Here is a 20,127-nt window from a genome sequence, read left to right on the forward strand (position 1 = left end):
ACCCTGATCCTTTTCTTACAAAGTCTTAAAAGCTTACAAGCAAACTTAACTGACTTTAACATTTTACATAAAAAACGTACCGCCAACAAAAATACATCATGTAATTATTTAAAGGGTGACATTTCACAATGACATTGCCCCTCCTTTACCGGACACCTTTATTTTTGTTGGCATTTAATGTTGTAGAAAAGACAACAATCTCAGCTTCTGTAGCCTACCATTAGGTGGTGGTAAAAGAACAAAAACTCAAACGACAGAGCTCTGCTTGAACTGTGTCTGTATGTGTGAGTGAGGTAAATCCTATGTTGTGGGGACCAAATGTCCCTACAAGGATAGTAAAACCTGAATTCTTTTACCTTGTGGGAACATTTTGGGGGAAATAGCTTATAAATCATACTAGAAGTTTTCTTGTTTTTTTTTTTTTTTCAAAATGTAAAAATGCAGAAAGGTTTCTGCAAATTGTAGAGATTTTAGGGGATATAATATACAGTTTGTACAGCATAAAAATCATTATTATGTCTGTGGAAACTCCCCATAAAATTTAAAACCCAACATGTGTGTGAAGTCCAAGGAAACTGAATTTTAATTCGTATTATTTTTACTTTTATTTATTGTTTTAACGTTTTAAATGTATGGGAAATAGCTTATAAATCATACTAGAAGTTTTCTTGTTTTTTTTTTTTTTTTCAAAATGTAAAAATGCAGAAAGGTTTCTGCAAATTGTAGAGATTTTAGGGGATATAATATACAGTTTGTACAGCATAAAAATCATTATTATGTCTGTGGAAACTCCCCATAAAATTTAAAACCCAACATGTGTGTGAAGTCCAAGGAAACTGAATTTTAATTCGTATTATTTTTACTTTTATTTATTGTTTTAACGTTTTAAATGTATTTTATTGCCTTATAGTGTTTATTTGTTTATTAATGTGTAATAGTGTCCAAGAAAATTTCCTTTTGGGACAGTAGGTATATTTCAATTTAATTCCTTACATTCCTATTATATTCCTTTTAACTGTTTAGTTTTAACACTAAACATATTTAAAACATATTGTGTGAGATTTGTTTCTTATATGTAGACCCCATGAAATGTAAGGCCATTAATATACATGGTCTGTCAATATGCACAGGAGCCCCTCGCGACCCCAAAAGAGCTGTGGACCAATCAGAGCGCAGCGTCTTAATACGGCGAGTCATAGTTTGCCTGAGGTGCGTGCTGTGTCGCTCTGGTGAAAATAACTTTATAGTGGTTCAGCGTCTGTAACGGCGACAGTGTGTTGAGAAACGTCCGAGAAGCAGGACGCGCATGCACTAAAACAAACTCAAAGCATCCTCGCGCAAGCGACGGTCAGGATAAATCTGACTCTGAATCTTTTCTTCACATTTTTGTCTCCCAAAAGACTTTATTTTTTCCCAGTAGTGCCCGTGTTGACATTTCGAACCAATGTATTGTAATTTTCCCTCAGCTCGTCGCTGAATCTTCTGTCGAGGTTTTTTTTTTTTTTTTGCCGAGGAGCAGTTGAAAATCTCAAGATGGACATGAGACCTTCGCCGTTTTTTCTGGGTCTGATATTAGTTCTTAACGTTTTGTCAGCAGCCCAGGACACAAATGAAGAAATCCCTGAGGGAGCGTCCACCTTGGCGTTTGTGTTTGATGTCACCGGCTCCATGTACGATGATTTAGTGCAAGTGATTGAAGGAGCATCGAAGATATTGGAAACATCCCTCAGCAGACCTCAGAGACCACTGTACAACTTCGCATTGGTGCCTTTTCATGACCCAGGTACATAAAGCAACGCAAATGAGCGTTTATTCTTCTTAACGAAAGGTGTCTTGTTCCTACGCAAGTCTATTTCAGTAAGTCTGTGACATTAATGGTGGCATTAAAATATAATTATTTATTTTTTTGCACAAAGTTCCCCTTCCTAGCATTTTTGGGGAACATTATGTTTCGTTTGATAAGCATAACATGTTCCTTTCTTCCCTTAGATGACCTTTAACTACAACTCATATAGCCTACTGTGTTTTCCAGTATTAACACCAAACTAGACCATGATTTTACTTTACATTATTAATACATATTTCAGAGGAAATGTTGTGTTTTTTCTTGATTTAAGCATAAATCTAATGCAATTTGGTTTATTCTTAAAACAAGAAAAAAACATTTTGCCAAGGGTTTAAGAAAAATTAACTATATATTCTCTGTTACACAACTTTTCTTGTTAAGAAAATGTATCTTGTTTTAAGGATGTTTACAGATGTATCTCATCTTAAAGAGGGACTTGTTGCCAGAAACATGACAAATCTGTTAGTTTGCTGAGAGCTGCTTCATGCTGAAGTGTCTCACACCTACAGGAGATATCAAAGCATTGTTTGTAGTGCCCAGATGTTCTGTGCGCTGAATTCACTGTCATTATCATTCCGTCTATCCAGGCGGAACAAGCTTGGAAGCATTTGAATGCCTGCTAGTGCATCCTTTTTCCATGGAAGGTACTTTACTGACTGTACATGACAGTTAGAGTACTCTAACGACTCTAATAATTTGGTATTTTTTGAGTAGACATAGGTTAAGTGTCAATATGTTGCATGTAAATTTAATACATTTAGATTTGTCTAATGTATACCTGATATACTGAATAATGATATGAGGACCTGAATATTGAATGTCAGACTCACTTTTTTGGGGCAAAGACTTTGAACACGGTGGAGTTTTGGCTTTGTAATTAGTTCAAGTACAAGGGCAAGTTCACTACTCTAATCTACAAAAGCTGAACCAAGATGATGGCATACAAATGATAAAATTGCAGGGTAAGCAACTTCTTGTGGTAGTAAGGATGAAAAACTATGCATCTAAACTCTTCAAACGCCTTCGAAGAGTGAGAGAGAGTCTCAACAGAAAGTATCGTCTCAAGAGATGTTAAGCCTCCCCCTTCTTCGTTCCCAACCTTATTCTGACCTAAAGTGTCCAAACGCAGCATGCCAAATACATTTTCCATCCACTCCTTGGGGTGCTCAGGAATTTCTTTCAAGATGCACGCTGTATCTGGTTATTGCTTCAGAATGCGCTGTCCACTGTAACTAAACCGAAAGATTTGTAACACAACAGAAGACTCTTAGAGAGGGAGAGGGAAAGCAAGATTGTTCCAGATGTGTGCAATCATGTACTGAATTCGGGCTGTCGCCTATTTGTTTGCATTATTGTAGATCGTTTTATGAAGCCTTGCAGATGCGAGATGCAGCCAAAGGAGTGGAATATGCATTATTTAGACAACACACATGTCAAGAAATTGTCAATCTGCGTCTGGCTTTTTGGATAGTGTTCATGTGTTTTATTGCATAAATCAAAGAAAAACCCTGCTCTCAGGAAAGGAAGGACTAGATCAAACTGTGAACAGATTTTAATCCATTTCAATTTGTTTTAATTTGGATCATTTAGCGTATTTGGCTTCAGATTCAACCAAATTTATCAAAGAATTTCTGTAGCAAATTGATATCTAACTAATCATCAGTTATTTGCAATGATTTAGAATAGTAAGGAAAAATGCCTTTTGAGTTTTCCTACTTTATTTTTTAGGAATAAAGCCCAAGTAAACATAAAATCGGTTAGCTGAGTTCTTTTTGGAGAATCGGTTTGGTTCATTCAGACTGTACTGGTAGATAAATGCATGCATCCTCTGGTAACTCTTCGACTGCGACCTGGAAGAGGAAATAGAAAGTCCCTTTGGGCACTGAATAAGGGTTAATAGTCAGTGGAGGCTTCAATGAATTTCAGATGTCCAGAGATCTTTTAAAGAGCAGTTGGCCAATTGAGCAGTGTGTGGCCACAGGCTCCCTGTGCTACTGCTTTCCTAAGACTCCAGTGATGTACTTCCCACACACACATGCATGCATACTCAAATACACACACACAGGCCTGTAAATATGACCCCCTGTTATCCAGTTCCTGAACTTGGATGTGTTTAAATGTGTGTGATTTTGGGCATAGAAACACTATTACTTAGAGCAGGCTGAGTTTGGAAACTATATTTCTCACACAATTTTCAAGGTTTTTGCTCTTTATTAGTACTGTTTATATTATTTTGTGCACGCTTTGAATCTGTCCAAATATTGGCTTCTGGACAGGCTTTAGGGAGCTGGAGAATCGTAGAGACGAACAGGAAGACTTCTTAAGTTCATTCTTGTCATCCTAAAACTGTCAGGAAAGCTGTGACAAATGATATAAACTTCAGACAGAGAATAAGCATAATTGGTATTCTTAAGAGACCATTACTACTCTGACTGAATTTTCCAGGTTCCTGAAGATCCTGATGATAGCAGCTGGATGGATATGAATATCAGTCAGCTTTCCAAAGCAAATAGTTCCCTTTGTCTTTCTGTAGTCAATGAAGAAAAGTTCCCTTATTTTTGTATGAGATTTATCTTGCTCTTTCTACATCCCGTCACAGTTTCAAATGGCTGAACCTACCAAATAGTTTGACAGCCTGCTTTGTAAATGAACATTGACATGCTTACAACTTGTTGATGTCTTTGGAGCTATAATCACCTTAACATTTTTAAGGAGCATTTTATCCTTCTTCACTCTGATTGGTCGCATCTGCTCCCTATAGTTAGACCTTTTACCACAGCGCTCAAAACGGGATAGGAGGAATATTGATGCTTTCAATGCTTTTAACATTTTCAAAGCTCATTGCTTAACTAAACAGCTCTTTGACCCTTTTGCTGCTTGTCCTCTGAAGCTACATTCATCTCGAAATACCCCTAGATTACAAGGGGATTGGCGTGAACATGGCCCGTAATGATGCCATTAGGCAGGAATTTGTGACAGTGGGTGGGGTGGGTTAAATAGGGTTTCAGAGTACGGTGGAGTATGGTGTGATTCTTCTATTTCATCTCTTTAATGATGAGGAGAGAATAATATAACACTCTTTAATTTGAGAACAGTGCATGCACTGATTCCAGTGCCTAAGGTGTTACACAGAGCCATTTTCCAAAAAGTGCTACTGTACCCAGTAGTTACTGTAAGCGCTTACCTTATATTTATGTGGGGATTCATGACATGTATCAAAAGTGTGTTTTTTTTTGTGGGGGTGGGGGGAAATTAAACCTTTTATTTGGTAAGGATGCATTAAATTGATCAAAATGAACAAAATTGTTACCAAAAAAACTGTTTTCAACAGAAAATAATAAGAAATGTTTATTGAGCACAAAAATAGCATATTAGAATGATTTCTGAATGATCGTGCCACACCAAAGACTGGCTGCTGAAAATTCAGTTCAATGTAATAAATTACATTTATGTTAAAACAACTATTTTAAATTGTATTAATATTCCACTATATAGTTTTTACTGTTTTTCTTTTTTTGCCTAAATAATTGCAGCCTTGATGACGAGTATAAGAGACTTAAATATTTAGTAAAAAAAAATCTTACTGACCCCAAACTTTTTAACAGGAGTAAACTACAAGTATTATGAACAATTTGCTGCAGTTCTTGGGATTCTAGCTAGATTCTTACCACCAGATTTTTACTCTTTACTTCTGCTCACCAAGCCTGCATTTATTTGATCCAAAATACAACAAAAGCAGTAATATAGTGAAATATTTTTTCTATTTAAAATTACTTTCTATTTTAATATATTTTAAAATGTAATTTATTCCTGTGATTTCAAAGCTGATTTTTTTAGCATCATTACTCCAGTCACACGATCCTTCAGAAATCATTCTAATATTCTGATTTGCTGCTCAAAAAACATTTATTATTATTATTATGTTGTAAACAGCGGAGTGGAATTTTTTTTAGGTTTCTTTGATGAATAGAAAGTTCAAAAGAAGAGCATTTATCTGAAATAGAAATCTTTTGTAACATTATAAATGTCTTTATCATCACTCTTGGTCAATTTAAAGCATCCTTGCTAAATAAAAGTATTAATTTTTGCAGGCTTGGTGAGCAGAAGAGAATTCTTTAAAAAACATAAAAAAAATCTTACTGTTCAAAAACTTTTGACTGGTAGTGTATTTGGCCACTAATTGCTCTTTCTGAGCCGTAGGAATTGTTTTGATTGGACACGGAGAGATTCTTTGACCTTTTGTGACTGGTGCAGGGCAAAGGTCGAAGTCTGCTGGGAAGTTGAACTTGAGATGAGTTCGGAATGACAGATGAAAGGACAATAGATGACTTTTGGCCTGTGTATGATTTTCAGATGTTTGAAAGACAAACATGGATACTATTAGAGCGTAATTGCATTAGCTGCTACAAGTCAGTGGAAAATTAAAGCCTCTGTTTATATGATGTAGAGCAAAGTTTTGCTTGCTCCAGGCCAAATAATTGCTTATGCGTTTTCATTACTTTGATGTCACACATTCTTTTGTATTATTTAAATATGACTAGATACAGACAAAACACTGTATGAAAGCACACAATTTACAAAATGGATTTATGACTGAACTTGGGTCTCTTATATGATCTGACATAAAGCTTGGCTCAATTATAGCAAAATAGCCAAATAATTTTTCGTACGCCATCGTATTTTCCAGGTGTGAAATGGGGCCTGTTGCACTGCAGAATTAGATCTTTACAAATTGTTTTGTGAATTTCAAAAATGTACCTTTGATTGGTAAAGCATTATTATGCATGACAGGGTCAGGGGGTTTACCGGACTGTACTTCTTGAGACAGTTACCTGTCCTGAAAGTTTCACAGGACACTGATTAATTGTTTTGGATTATGTGTAAACATGTCACGACTGAAGCAGGGTTTTAGGCAACCTAAATAGTCTTGAAGGTCCAAATTGGAAGATCTACTGTACATAAAGTTTAATTCCTGAGATCTGGAGAGAAGTATCAAGACAATATTAACATTACATCAATATGAAACATGTAATATATTTGACCTGAGACCCAACAGTTCATTGATGCCTTCTTTAGAGAAACGTTGTTTTAAGGGAATTTTCTGATGGTCCTGGGACATCATACTGTATATAAAAATTATATACAAACAAATTTGCACACACAGGGCTTAGTGCATTTCTCTGTCAAAAGTAGTCAGATGTGAAAGCATTTCTCAAAACACACTATACTCTAAGGAGGTAATTACTCAGCACTGTTTATGATCAAAATTTGACTCTGCTACATTATTTAGATGATAGGACAGGCTGTTTTGATCATTTGTGAACAATTATGTTTTTCATTCAGAACTTTCTTCAGTTTTTGGCTCTGATTGGGGAAACACATTTGGTCTGCATAAATGAAGTCTGTTTGTGCTAATCTTGTTTAGTGACATGATTTTGGATGATGTGACTATATTTATCTATTCAAAACAAAGCTATTTTTTCCTATCAAGCATGTGAAATGGGTACCTTTTTGTTTGTAGTGAAACATGTGGCATGTGATGTGAGCTCTTTTAAGTGTGTTTCTGATAGGATTAATTCTTTGAATGACATTTGAGTTAATGTTACCATACTTGAGGACATTGGTGATTTCATGTACTGATCTGGATGGGGTTAGGATCTCTGTAATTATTACTTATTGTGGTTGACCTATATATCGCCAAGGCCTATACTGCATTGGCTGAAACATTTTTCAACTTTAAATTATGCTGTGCTATATCCAGTTTGCCACTAAAATTAGCATTGCCTGGTCTTTATTTGTGAAAAAAATTATTTCCAGTTTGCACAGACTTACCAGACTTATTAAGTGTATGGTTGGTTACAGTATTTGCTTCCATTTTATTCATTTCTTTATTTTAGAAAATATCATCACAACAATATATTTTTTATTATTGTAGTAAATATTATGTAAAATAAATTTTAATTTAATTGCAGCATCCTTATAATAATGTAATGAAATAATGTAATATCATATGTATTAGCTTTATTTTGGGTACCCTGCACTCTTAAGACATCAATATATTTAACATTAAAAACCAACAGTAAATCAGTTGATCGAGTGTCTGTTGCTTGGATGAATGCATCACATAACCCAATGAAATAAACCAAGTCCTATATATATATAGAAATAAAATAGAATTATGCAATTATGAATATAATTAAATGAGAATTTAATTAAGATCAGTATTATTCCTGATGATGCATCTATAATGAACATTCTGAGGAGCCCATAATCAGGTCATATATTCAGTTGTCTGTTTTCATTGGATGAGAAGCCAGCAATACCTGCAGCACCAAATGTCTTTTCGCTTTTTTTAAACCTAGAAAGTTGGGAAAATGGTCCAAATCTATAATGTAACGGAACAAGACATTTAGCTTTAGTTACAGTTCTACAAAGGTCAAAATAAATGAGAAGCGAAAAAATAATATACACAATCACAGACAGTCCTAAATCAAACCATGCTTCAATTTCTCTTTAAATTAGCTAAAAAACAGCATGTAAGTTGTTTGGTAACTTTTATAGAGGCTGTGTGAGGGAAAACCCTGGCATGTTCAATTTGTGGTTATGTATGTGAAACACTCATTTACCTGACCTCCTCCTCTCGGAAAATGAGTCTCATCTGTATGCGATCCGACTTTATGCTCCGAGTGAAACAACATGGGTAGTTTACAGCAGACAGCAGACAACAGCTGAAGTGCTGTCAAGAAGTTCTTGTTATTAAATGTTTAAAATATTTTAATTAAATATTTGTTTTTACATTCATTCAAATTTCTCTTTTTCAGAGAAAAACTTTTTGAAATATTAGGAGTAGTAAGAGATTTCTTTTAAATCATTTTCGCCTTTTCACAGATTTGATTAGCTTTCATGTCTTTTTTCATCTCTCCCCTGCTCTCGACCCCTGATTTGCATTCCTATCTGGGTCTGTCTATTCCTGTGTTTCTTCATCCCTTTCTGTCTCCCCATTTTTTTTGTCTCTCAGGGGAGTCACCATCTCACTGATGAAACATTTCCTGAGCGGCTGAAAAAACGCCAGTCAGCTCCCAGCTGGCATACCAGCATTTGCTGTGTCTGTGTTATGATCTCTGGTCTGATTTTTGGCTTTACAGAGCAAGCAATGGAGACCTTCTGACCTTCAGTTCAAGCTGTTCTTTAGAGGCCAGCCTGCTGAAAGTTTTGTGGTGTGAGCATGAGAGAAGTGTGAGGAAATGTATGGTTAGACTTAGTCCTCTCTGGGTTTGTGGTTTTGAGTGAGTGGAGCATGTGTGGTCGATGATTTGGCCAATGGTGCTGGGTCTTTGTCTATAGGATATCTGACACAATTAAACAAATGTACTCTACATCAGAGCAACATTTGTTGTGTACTTTACATCTTATAAAGTGGTTCAGGACTGGATTGTTTTTTTATTGGCCCTATTGGACTCATATGACTAATGACTAATGCTTTGCACCAATATACAGTTGGTTTCCATTAAATGGCTTTGTTTGAGTTACCATAAACAAATCCTCAAAGCTCATACTGTACCAAAACCGGATACAATTTTTGCTGTAAAACCGATGGTGCATTTGAGCTTTTCAGAGCTCTCATATTTTTACAAAACGTTGTGTAGCTGTATTATACAGATAGATATGGTTACTTTGGTCATACTTGTAAACCAGCAGCATTTAAATCATACAATTCAGCTAAATACAGTTATGGCATGAAAAAGTTATGGACTTGCAACCAGTGACTTGGCAAGGCTTAAAAACAAATGTACATCAACCAACGCTCTATATGTTAGGGCCAACAGTCTTACATCACAGCCGATGTTTCTGGTTTTTAAATGATTGTATGTTGAGAGTAATGGAAGCCATATGTTACATACTGTAGCTGTATAGCATTCATATTGAGTAGCTGAGAAGAGTTGATTTATAGTTTGGGAGGTATTACTTAAGAAAGAACCAAGTAAGAAACTTCATTTTATCTATTTGTATTTTATTTTTTATTTTTATCCCATTTTTGCATATGATAACAAACCTGTCTGAAAAATGGGCTTTCTTCCTCTTACTTGTCTCCTGTAAATATGGGACGTTGAATCAAATAGTCAGTAAAATGTCTTTGTAAGAAGTCTTATTCTCACAAAGGCTATTTTTTTCTGATTAAAAGTACTGTAGTTTAAAACAGTGATATTGTGGAATATTATTACAAATTAAATTGTATTACTACATTTTTTATGTAATTTATTCCTGTGATAGCAAAGCTGAATTTTCAGCAGCCATTACTCCAGTCTTCAGTGTCACATGATCCTTCAGAAATCATTCTATTAAGCTGATTTAGTGCTCAAGAAACACTACCACCATTATAGTTGGATGATGACTGATTACAAGTCTCTCTGGGGGGAATAATAAATCCATATTAGAGTTAGAGTTATTTGATATTCAACCATTCAAGTTTTATATGCCCTTCTGTTCTGAGTATTTTAAGTTTTTTTGTTGTGCTGGTTGCAGCTGTAGTCGCATACTGAGGGAAACACTTTGACTCGTTTTGGCTGTTTTATGGGGGCGCTGTCACATCACCAGCCATTCAATGGTGTCAGTCAAACTTGGAAACTCCTCCAGAGAGCTCATACTGGAAATCCTGAGTCTCACTTAGCCAGTGAAATATACCCAGTGCCAAACCAATCATGCTACTGGCCTAAATTAGAAACAGATTGGCTTTAGACCCCTTACACTGTGTCTACACCGGACGTGACAGTTGTTGCGGCCCGCCGCAACAGCTAAAGTCTGTCTACACTGGACGCGACAAAGCGACCGTTGAAAATCATTAGAAATTTGTGTCAATACGTCATAAATAGAACACAGCAGCAGTTTTCTGTCGGGGATTTGTCGTGTCGCGCCGCGCCGCATCCAGTATAGACAGCATCACTGATTACAATGAGTTCTATAGTATTTTGTCGCGCCGCGCCACACCACGCCGCTCGCGTCCGGTGTAGACATGGTGTTAGTCAAGTTTAACCCTTGCCTTCTGATGACATCAGCAAACTTGTCATTAACATACGTTTTCTAAGGATTCTCTTCTATGAAAGCTTCAGTGTCAGCGAAATTGTTATAAAATTTTATAAACATTCATGATCACATCTATATTAACAGTCCACAATACACACACACACACACACACACACACACACACACAAATGCATTACAAAACCTTGCAATGTTCTTTCTTACTTTTCCGACAGACTTTGGTACATTGTTGGTTTTGTGGTCAAGCATCCTGGTAGGTTTACAACTGGTCTCAAACCAGATAGATATATTAATGACTCCAAACATACACTAATATCTGTTTTGGATAATTAATAACAGTTGACTCAAAACAGTAATATTACAATAATATTATGAAATGGATAGTTCTGCCTTTAAATTCTGATTGGTAAACCACATTTGAAGGTAAATAAATGATAAACTGTATGCGTACCAATAACCACACATCAGTTATATTCTACATTAATGTGACAAGTTGCAGTGTTGCTCGATAAATGATATGGAGTGCACCACTTAATATAATAGCAAGTTTTTTCTCATATTGTTTGGGACACATCCCGCTTTTCTTTTCATGTCACTCCATGTTTCTCTGTCACCTTTATGGCACAACGAGTGTGGAGAGTTGTGATTCTATCCTGAACATTGGTTGTGGTGAAGTTGACCCTGCCAGAAGTTGGCCCTGGCTCATTGAACTGTTCTTTTTCATCAGTCATCTTTTTTTTTCTTCCTTTCTTACAAAGGCTTACTGTTTTGGTAGTTTCCTGGCACTATGCTGAAGTAATTGAAGTGATTATCCTGCATCAGTCAAATATTTCTGTTCCTAGAGGAGTCTGTGCAACATATTTGCTGTCAGCAGATGTTTTAATACATTTTATTGCTGTTATTTCCTCCACATGTTTAATAGTTCATGATGTTAATTCTGTTAGTAATTTAGTGTATTCGTTATGTTATTTGGTTATTCTTGGACTTGATTGCTATACCTACAATTTTAAACATGGTCATAAAATGTCCATCTTGGATCTACCAGTGGAAAGACACGTAAAGGAGGAAGAATCCATTGTAGCTGTTGTTGGAAATTTCTACTTAAAACTTCTATATGAACAACATTTAAAACATATTGAAAAAAGAGGGTGATCTCATAAAAGTGCCACAGCAATGAAACAGTCATTTCTGCTATCTACACTGGCATCATTGTATTGTCATTGTGGACAGTGCCCTGTAATAAATACAACATGTTTATCCCTGGAGCATAAACGGCATCTGATGCTCTTAATCGTTCATTTGCATAGTACATAGTGAGTTTGATTCAGAACCTCCTGATTGCTGGAATAAAAGGGATGAAAACAAATGTTCAGGGCTGCTAATATGATTACTTCCACGTCTATATAAACTCTTTGGTCTTTGGCAGGAGAGATGTGGTGGAAGGTTAGTAACTTAACTTCCACAGTGGTTTCCCAGGCTCCATCCATCTCTTTTTAAGATTGTTCCTTAATTCTTAATTTAGACAGACAAGCTGAAGTGATTTGGCCTTTAGTGAAGAGAACAACTTATTTTTGAAAATGGGCTTTTAATAATAATAATAATGGAAGGCAGGGGGCATAGAGATAGCATTTCTGGAAATGTTAGTTTAATAGCCTCTCTTCTTGAGACATTTCTCTTGAGTCTTGCTTTTCAGATGTTCAAATGTATCTGTCTAAGGTCAGAAAGTTGCAGAGCTGTTTTGTTACTTTCAATAAATGCTGATTTTTTTAATTGAGAAGGACATTATAAAATTTAAACTTATGGAGCTTTCTATGTTTTCATAGTAGAGTAAAATTTTTCCTCAAATGATCATGGAAAATGTGAATCCTCATTGTATGACCCCTTGAATGGTTTCAAATACTTAGTGTTTTAAAAGATATGTCGTCATTATTCAGTGCTGACTGCAAGCATATGTCTATGTTCATGAGAAAACACTGTGACTTTCCTTCAATGATCTAAGCTGACTTAAAACCAGATAGCTCAAATAAATCACTTGCTTCCTCTTTTATTATCGTTCATTTTCTTCTATAAGGTTTTTATGCTTTTATTCACCATAATCATATAAGTTCATCATCTGTTGTCTGTCTTTCTCCTAAATGTCTTCCAATTTGATTATCATTATTTTTTTCTCCTTTTCAAAGTTGTTCTAATGCAACTGGCATTTAACCTCGCAGCACTTCACCATTTCCCCCGTTTTTAATGTTTCCATGTGCACTTTGCCCCAGCTTCCCTTAACTGTGATGCCACTTTTAGGTCAAAGGAGAGGTAAAGACAACCAGCTTCCAGGCTTCTAAGATAAAACCCCTTAATCGAGAGAAATGTCCCAGGACTTTGTAAACTTTTCCATTCATGAAAGCATTCACTTGAAGCCAGTTCAGCATGCAGAGCAGTCAAAATTACTATCTTGTTAAACACAGTTTGAGCTTTGATCACCTAAATGTTCTTTTTCTGCACTTCAAGTTGTTTTCTATAGTGCCAAAATATCAACGCTCTGAATCTGAATGTCTCTTGAGGAAGATTTTACAGTTCTGCAAGCATTTGTTTGTACAGTGTTTTCAAGAACTTACGTTAGACCATAAAGTTTTTCTTTGTTCACATAAACTGAAAGCAAACCATAGAAAATCAGTTATAAATATTTATTTTCTGAAGATGGTAATATATGCAAAACAAAATACACTTCAGAGGCACTTTAGATATGGGGAATGCATCAAAAGGATCTCAGAGTCTCTCTTGCGCAGCCCCTATAATTTTTGGTGTCAAGAAATTTGTAGGTTTTGGATGCTACTGTACTTCCTGACTTTTGAATTGGTTCAAAGAGGATGTATTTGCTTAGTGGTTTGGAAAAAATTTCACTTTTATAGGCTAGTTGTTTGAAGTTCTCCCTCCTATTAACAAAATAATCATGATAATGTGACTATTTTGTTTGTATTAAATCTGTGTCTGATTGCAGTGTGTATGAATGGAGTGTTTGAGTTGTTACGTTTGGTACAATGTGTTGACTTGGCACTACTATAGTTATCTTGTATGCTTCCTTGGAAAGAAAGAACATGTTTAACAGTTTTACAGCTCATCAAACCTTGAACAAAGAAAGAAAGCTGGAAAGCAGAGACAACATGGCTTCAGAAACGGCACATGATGTCATTGGCCCATGCACACTGACACAGGCAACCGCAGCACAATGACCTCACGCCAGACTCTCCTGCCGCTGACAGAAGAGCATACCTGAGTTATAAGGTCTTTCCTATTATGAAGGAGAACAGCTGATGGGAACATAATGAGAACAGGCTGTTTTTTAGGACAGAGCCACTGCCGGTTAGACCCAGCAGGTTTACTTACCACAGCATGCTATGCTAATTAATGCAATACTTGGGCTGCACAATTAAACAAATTTAAATTTAAATTGTAATATTGCCTTGTCTGATTTACTGAAATATGGTGTGTCTGTACCTTATTCTGACCCTGTTGCTCGAAATAAAGGCACAATATACACAACTTAATGTAATAGAAGGTTCAAATGAAAAAAAAAACACTCTTGGTTTCTAGGGCTCAGAAAACCTCCTGGCACTAAACAGCAAGCTCCCTGTCATCCTAGTTCAACTGTGACCCTTGATCCTATACATCCGCCACTGGCTGACAGCATAAATATTTGGCATCTGAGTGGACAAAACAAAACCCATTCTAATCTTTCAATCTACGAGGTCATTTACCGTATTCCAACAGCTTATTTTTGCCTCTAATGGCACTTGTTGTTTTCTGCAGAGATTGGACCCATTACAATAACAACAGACCCAAAGAAGTTCCAGGATGAGCTGCGGGAGCTTTACGTCCAGGTGAGCTCATGTGCTTCACATTAGGTTTGTTGACATATTTGATCACAGGTCTATTTGAATCCATATTCAGTCCAAAAATGTGCTCAGAGTCTTAACAGCCAGAGAACAGTCACTCTGCTAAAATGTTCTTAAGTTATATATTTCCTATGAAAAACGAGTCTTTGCACCCATGGGATAGTATCTTTGGCTTGTATTGCAGTATATCTAGCAGGTATGATGATTTGAATGAGCACCTTTGTGATTTGAAAGCAATGCACCTTGGGTATCCAGATGATTTAGATTTTACAATTTAGCAATGTATTTTTAGCACTGTCAAAGTTAACATTAATATTAATTAATATTAATTCATTTATATTACTATTAAATATCTTTAATGCAATCATTTTCAACATATTTAACAAACTCTATTTCACTTATTGTTTTATAATATTTTCTAAATACTGGCTGGAAGTCTTCAGAGTAGTTGTGATTTTATTGACAACCCTAGTTTTTAATTGTAAGAAATTTTTAAAAATGAATCTTTACGGTTTTTATGTAAAATCCCCTAGTACAATAACAATACCAACACCAATTATTAATTTAATTAATTAGTCCAATTATGTAGTCTTTGTAATATCATGCTTAATTTTTTTTTCTTTTTTTTGCAATGCTGCTTTTTTGTTACAGAAATGGGCTACTGAAATAAAAAGCAGATTCTTGGACGTTAAAATGTATACAAATTTGTATTTATTGCAAATCTAGCAAATGACAGATTATTTTCACTGGTGGTGATTTGCCATGTTAACAGTTTCACTTGGACACCTCATTAAGAAACCGGCGTCTTCAGAATGAAGTGTCCTCTGTGTGTTTCTCACTCTCAGCATCTGTCCCAGCTGTTTGGGCCAAAGCAGGGAAAATGCAGACACACTGATTAAGTACAATTCTGTATTGGCACAAAGAATGTTTTTTTTGTTTTTTTTGTCTCGGAGGCAGAAGTTCAAGCAGAGCAGGATTTGGTCTAGTTTGTTTGGAGCTCATTGTAAGTGTGTGTTTGACTTGAAAGGGATAAATTATTCAAATCACTGGTAATGTCTTTTCCAGTGTCCAGAGAACAACCTGCCACTGGAAATGAACTACAAGAGTACATTCTGAGTACATTCTTAACCTTTCCTACAATCTTTCCTCTGTTTGATGTTTGGGTTTGCTATCCACTGTTGTATGTGTGTGTTTGTGTAAAGAATAGAGAAGCAAAGACCACTTGCTTCCAGATGTTTCATTCAGACACGTGCCCCCTGGAATGCATAATGAAGACAAGACATTTTGCCCTCCATGTGAGAAGAGACAGACATACCTATATCACAAGATACTCTGATGTACACAAACATTAGAAAACGGTTTACTTTTATACATGTCAGTTTAAAGGAAGGTACATATCTAACAGAACTCTTGGAAGTCATCCATTTGGGTCCAAGATTGTGCTCCATGTTTCATTCCAAGGTCAACATCAGTTGCAGGCATGACTGACTCCCATGGCAGGCTTTACAGCATGCCGTACATTTCTACTTTCTTGATTAGGCCAAATCTACTGACCAGCTCGTTGCCCTTTCCAACTTTGTGCAATTAAGATAAATATCTGCCTTTGAGGAATCTGGATGTTCCATTGACAGTTGTGCTCATATTTATTTCAATTTATCTTGATTTATTTGTGTAGCATTTTTCCAAAGTTCCAAAGCAGCTGGACTGAAAAGAGGAGATAAATAAAGAAGATAAATGGAAAAGCAAAGAAAAATAGACAGTGAGCAAGCCAGGGGTAAGAGGAAATGCTGTAGCTAAAACAGTTGAGCATGGTGCTAGCAACATCAAGGTTTTGGCTTCAATCCCCAGGGAATGACAAAAATATAAACTGACAAAATATATACTTTGAATGTAATGTAAGTTGCTTTAGATGAAAGTATCTGCCAAAATGTATGAATGTAAAGAGTGCCAGTAAAAAATATAAAGACATTTATAATGTCTTAAATAAGCAGCACAACTGTTTTCAGCATCGACAATAATATAAGAAATGTTTCTTGAGCACCAAATCAGCATACTAGAAGGATATTTGAAAGATCATGTGAGACTGAAGACCAGAGTAATGGCTGCTGAAAATTCAGCTTTGTCATCATAGTAATAAATTACATTTTAAAATATCGTAAGGATAAAATATATATTTTTTTTTTTGAGCATAAGAGACTTATTTTATAAGCATTTAAATAGCTTACCGTTCCGAAACTTTTGAATGGTAGTGTATACCAATAAAATCATGCTTTGCATCTTCTAGCATTAGAGAAAAGAAATAAAGCAACAGCCAGCTTTCTGTGTGTTTTTCATATAATGAACACTGTTTAATGACAAATAATTTTGTTTTTTTAAGGGAGGAGGAGATTGTCCAGAGATGAGCATTGGAGCAATCAAGATTGCCCTTGAAATCTCTCTACCAGGGTCCTACATTTACGTGTTTACAGATGCCCGATCAAAAGACTACAAGTTGACTCACGACGTTCTTCAGCTCATTCAGCAGAAACAGTCACAGGTAATTAAATCATTCACTCAATAGGTTGTTTGCAATCACGTGATTCTGATGACGCGCGAAATGCAGCTGGAGGGCAGGAAGTGATTTTTCTCCATAGAAATCACTAACAAAACTCAAAATGGCTGTGTTTTGCGTTGTTTATGGATGCTCAAATCGACCAAACCGAGAAACCACAAGGAGCTTTTATCGTGAGAGAAAAATCACTTCCTGCCCTCCAGCTGCATTTCGCGCGACATCGGTGACGTCATGTGCAAACAACCTATTTCCAGCAACACTTTAGTAGCATTAATAAAAGATCCGCCATGTTTTGATCTGTAAATGATGCCTTACATGCAGTGCTAGCGTGAACATTGTTATAATGCAGCACTTCTTTTTTTTTTTTGCAAAGTCGCTTTGGATAAAAGCAATTAAATGAATGAAATCAATGTGATGAAAATTTATCTGGACATTTAGAATTGTGTACCGGAATACCAATAATGATCATTATGTATGTGTGTGGGCAGGTGGTTTTTGTGTTGACTGGTGACTGTGATGACCGATCACATATAGGCTATAAGGTGTATGAGGAGATCGCCTCGACCAGCTCAGGACAGGTTTTCCATCTGGACAAGAAACAAGTCAATGAGGTAAGATTATTTGGTGCTACTTGTTTGACCCAAAGAATATCATTCTACAGTTTCTTTATGTTAACTTTCAGACAGTACCACACTGCTGCTGTTATATACTGTATGTCCAAGGACTAATAATGAAATAATAATGAAATGTCTTCATATCCTAGCTTGATTACAAGCCCAGATTTTTATCCACTAGACTACATCACCCCATGTATGATGACAGAGTGAGCAAATTAATAGAAAGACTGGAAATGATGATGGAAATGCTTGAGGTGCAGTGATGCAGTATGCTCTCGGTTGAAGGCTGTACTTTATTTGAGCACGGTAACATGGACATAAGTCCAGGATTCTGTTTTATAGCTCTCTGAAAACCAAGGATTTAGAAGAGTTCGCTCTTTTTAGATGTTCCAAGAAATTCCTATCAATCTTCATATGCGGTCAAATTGCTGCTGCCTCAGAATTTTGATGTTAGTATCAAACGCAAACTAAAATATTTGAGAAGACAAAAAATAGTTTTTATTTGAGGTTGTAATTTCAAATGTCCATCAAAACACAGCTTCTCAAAATGTACAGTAATTTTCAAATCTCTTCCTCTTCCCTTTTTATATTTCTAGCCCTTTGCTATAGGTTTAAGTTTCTCTAAGCTTAACCTTTTGTTATTCTTGATGATCTTATATATATATATATATATATACATACATATACATATTATACATACATACATACACACACACACATTATATATCCATCAATCATTTTGATGGACTTTGCTAATTTTTGCTAAAAATCTTTTGACTGCAGGTGTTGAAATGGGTAGAGGAGGCAGTGCAGTCTTCTAAGGTTCACTTGCTCTCGACTGATCATCAAAATGGGCTTTCAAACACTTGGCAGATCCCATTTGACCCTAGCCTGAAGGAAGTGACTGTTGCTTTAAGCGGCCCTGCACCAAATATTGAGATCCAAAATTCTCAGGGTAAGGAGAACATTGTCTGATTACAGTATTCCTAGAACTAACACATAGTGTAGACTGATATAGAACTGAAGCATGCACTTCTTTTGCTTCTAGGAAAACTTATCGGGATTAAGGAGGGTCTGTCTGAGCTCCTTCACATCCCTAACTCTGCCAAAGTCCTCAACCTCAAAGACCCAGCGCCAGGAATGTGGACCATAAAGGTGATGGACTAGTTTATCGTAGACCAAGATGCACATACACATTTGATAGGTCTTTTGTGTCAATGTTGATGATTTAACTGTAACTGGTGGCTTTCCAGAAAGGTAAAGTTATTGCTTGTAGTTTGTTTTATCTCCTCAGAATAAGGACATATCGCAGAGTGATGGATAGGTACTACGGATGTGCATCTCATGACTCAGGCCGATACGATACGCATCTCGATGCATAGCCAACGATACGATACATTAAAGATACATATGAAGCAGCTACTGATGCGATGCGATGCGATACGATTCATTCCTGTTACGATGCAGTGCGATCCGATTTCGATTCGATTCAACACAATGCAATTCGATGCAATGGAGAAAATATGATCACTTTTAATGCCTCGAGGCCTGTTTCATAAAACAAGTTAACCAAATAAGCCAGGCTTATTTCAGTTAGTCTGACTCATTGTCAAATGATTTGGTTCCATAAAGCAAATTTAACATAGGCCTAGATCAAGCTTAGTCACTGTGGCAACTTATGCTGGGAAACTGACCTGGTCTAAAGCAGGCTAACTGTCAGGCTAAGCTGAGCTCCTTTAACACTGACCAATAGGAACACAATGATATTACCACTGTCTCACATGGTATTAGTTGATGTTTTATTTTTATTTATTTATTTTTTTTACAGTTTCTAGCCATGCAGCCTTTCTCTCTGGTTTTATGACAGCTGTACCTTTTATAGTTTGCAGAACAGATAGCAGAACATTGGAACATTACAATCTAAAATTGCTCTTTAAAGCATTAAAATAACTAAATTAAAAGTTAAAATCACTGAATTAAAAATGAAAATAAATAATAAAGAAAATGACTATATTTTAACTGCTATAAGAAACACACATGAACTCATTTGAGCTTAGTAATTAGTCCTGTACTATAGCTTACATTTGATTAACCTATTACAATAGTTCACTTACATGTAGGTTTAAAATACACTTATATGTAGGTTTAAAATTCTACAAAAGACACATTTAATGTCCAACAACAAATATT

At 35.9% G+C, this 20,127-nt stretch overlaps 1 protein-coding gene across 1 annotated transcript in view; it reads left to right on the forward strand.

The window, feature by feature from the left end:
- The first annotated feature begins 1,300 nt into the window (after positions 1 to 1,300).
- LOC107698379 (hemicentin-1-like) overlaps positions 1,301 to 20,127 on the forward strand; it is an 84,874-nt gene continuing 66,047 nt past the window's right edge. The window contains exons 1-6 of the mRNA XM_016499370.1: positions 1,301 to 1,783; positions 14,684 to 14,754; positions 17,147 to 17,305; positions 17,809 to 17,931; positions 18,721 to 18,892; positions 18,986 to 19,092. Of these exons, the coding sequence (XP_016354856.1) occupies positions 1,534 to 1,783; positions 14,684 to 14,754; positions 17,147 to 17,305; positions 17,809 to 17,931; positions 18,721 to 18,892; positions 18,986 to 19,092 (882 nt within the window). The 5' untranslated portion in view covers positions 1,301 to 1,533. The remainder of the gene's footprint in view (positions 1,784 to 14,683; positions 14,755 to 17,146; positions 17,306 to 17,808; positions 17,932 to 18,720; positions 18,893 to 18,985; positions 19,093 to 20,127) is intronic.

Source organism: Sinocyclocheilus anshuiensis, unplaced genomic scaffold, assembly GCF_001515605.1.
Source record: "Sinocyclocheilus anshuiensis isolate Anshui unplaced genomic scaffold, SAMN03320099.WGS_v1.1 scaffold1746, whole genome shotgun sequence".
Classification (NCBI taxonomy): domain Eukaryota; kingdom Metazoa; phylum Chordata; class Actinopteri; order Cypriniformes; family Cyprinidae; genus Sinocyclocheilus; species Sinocyclocheilus anshuiensis.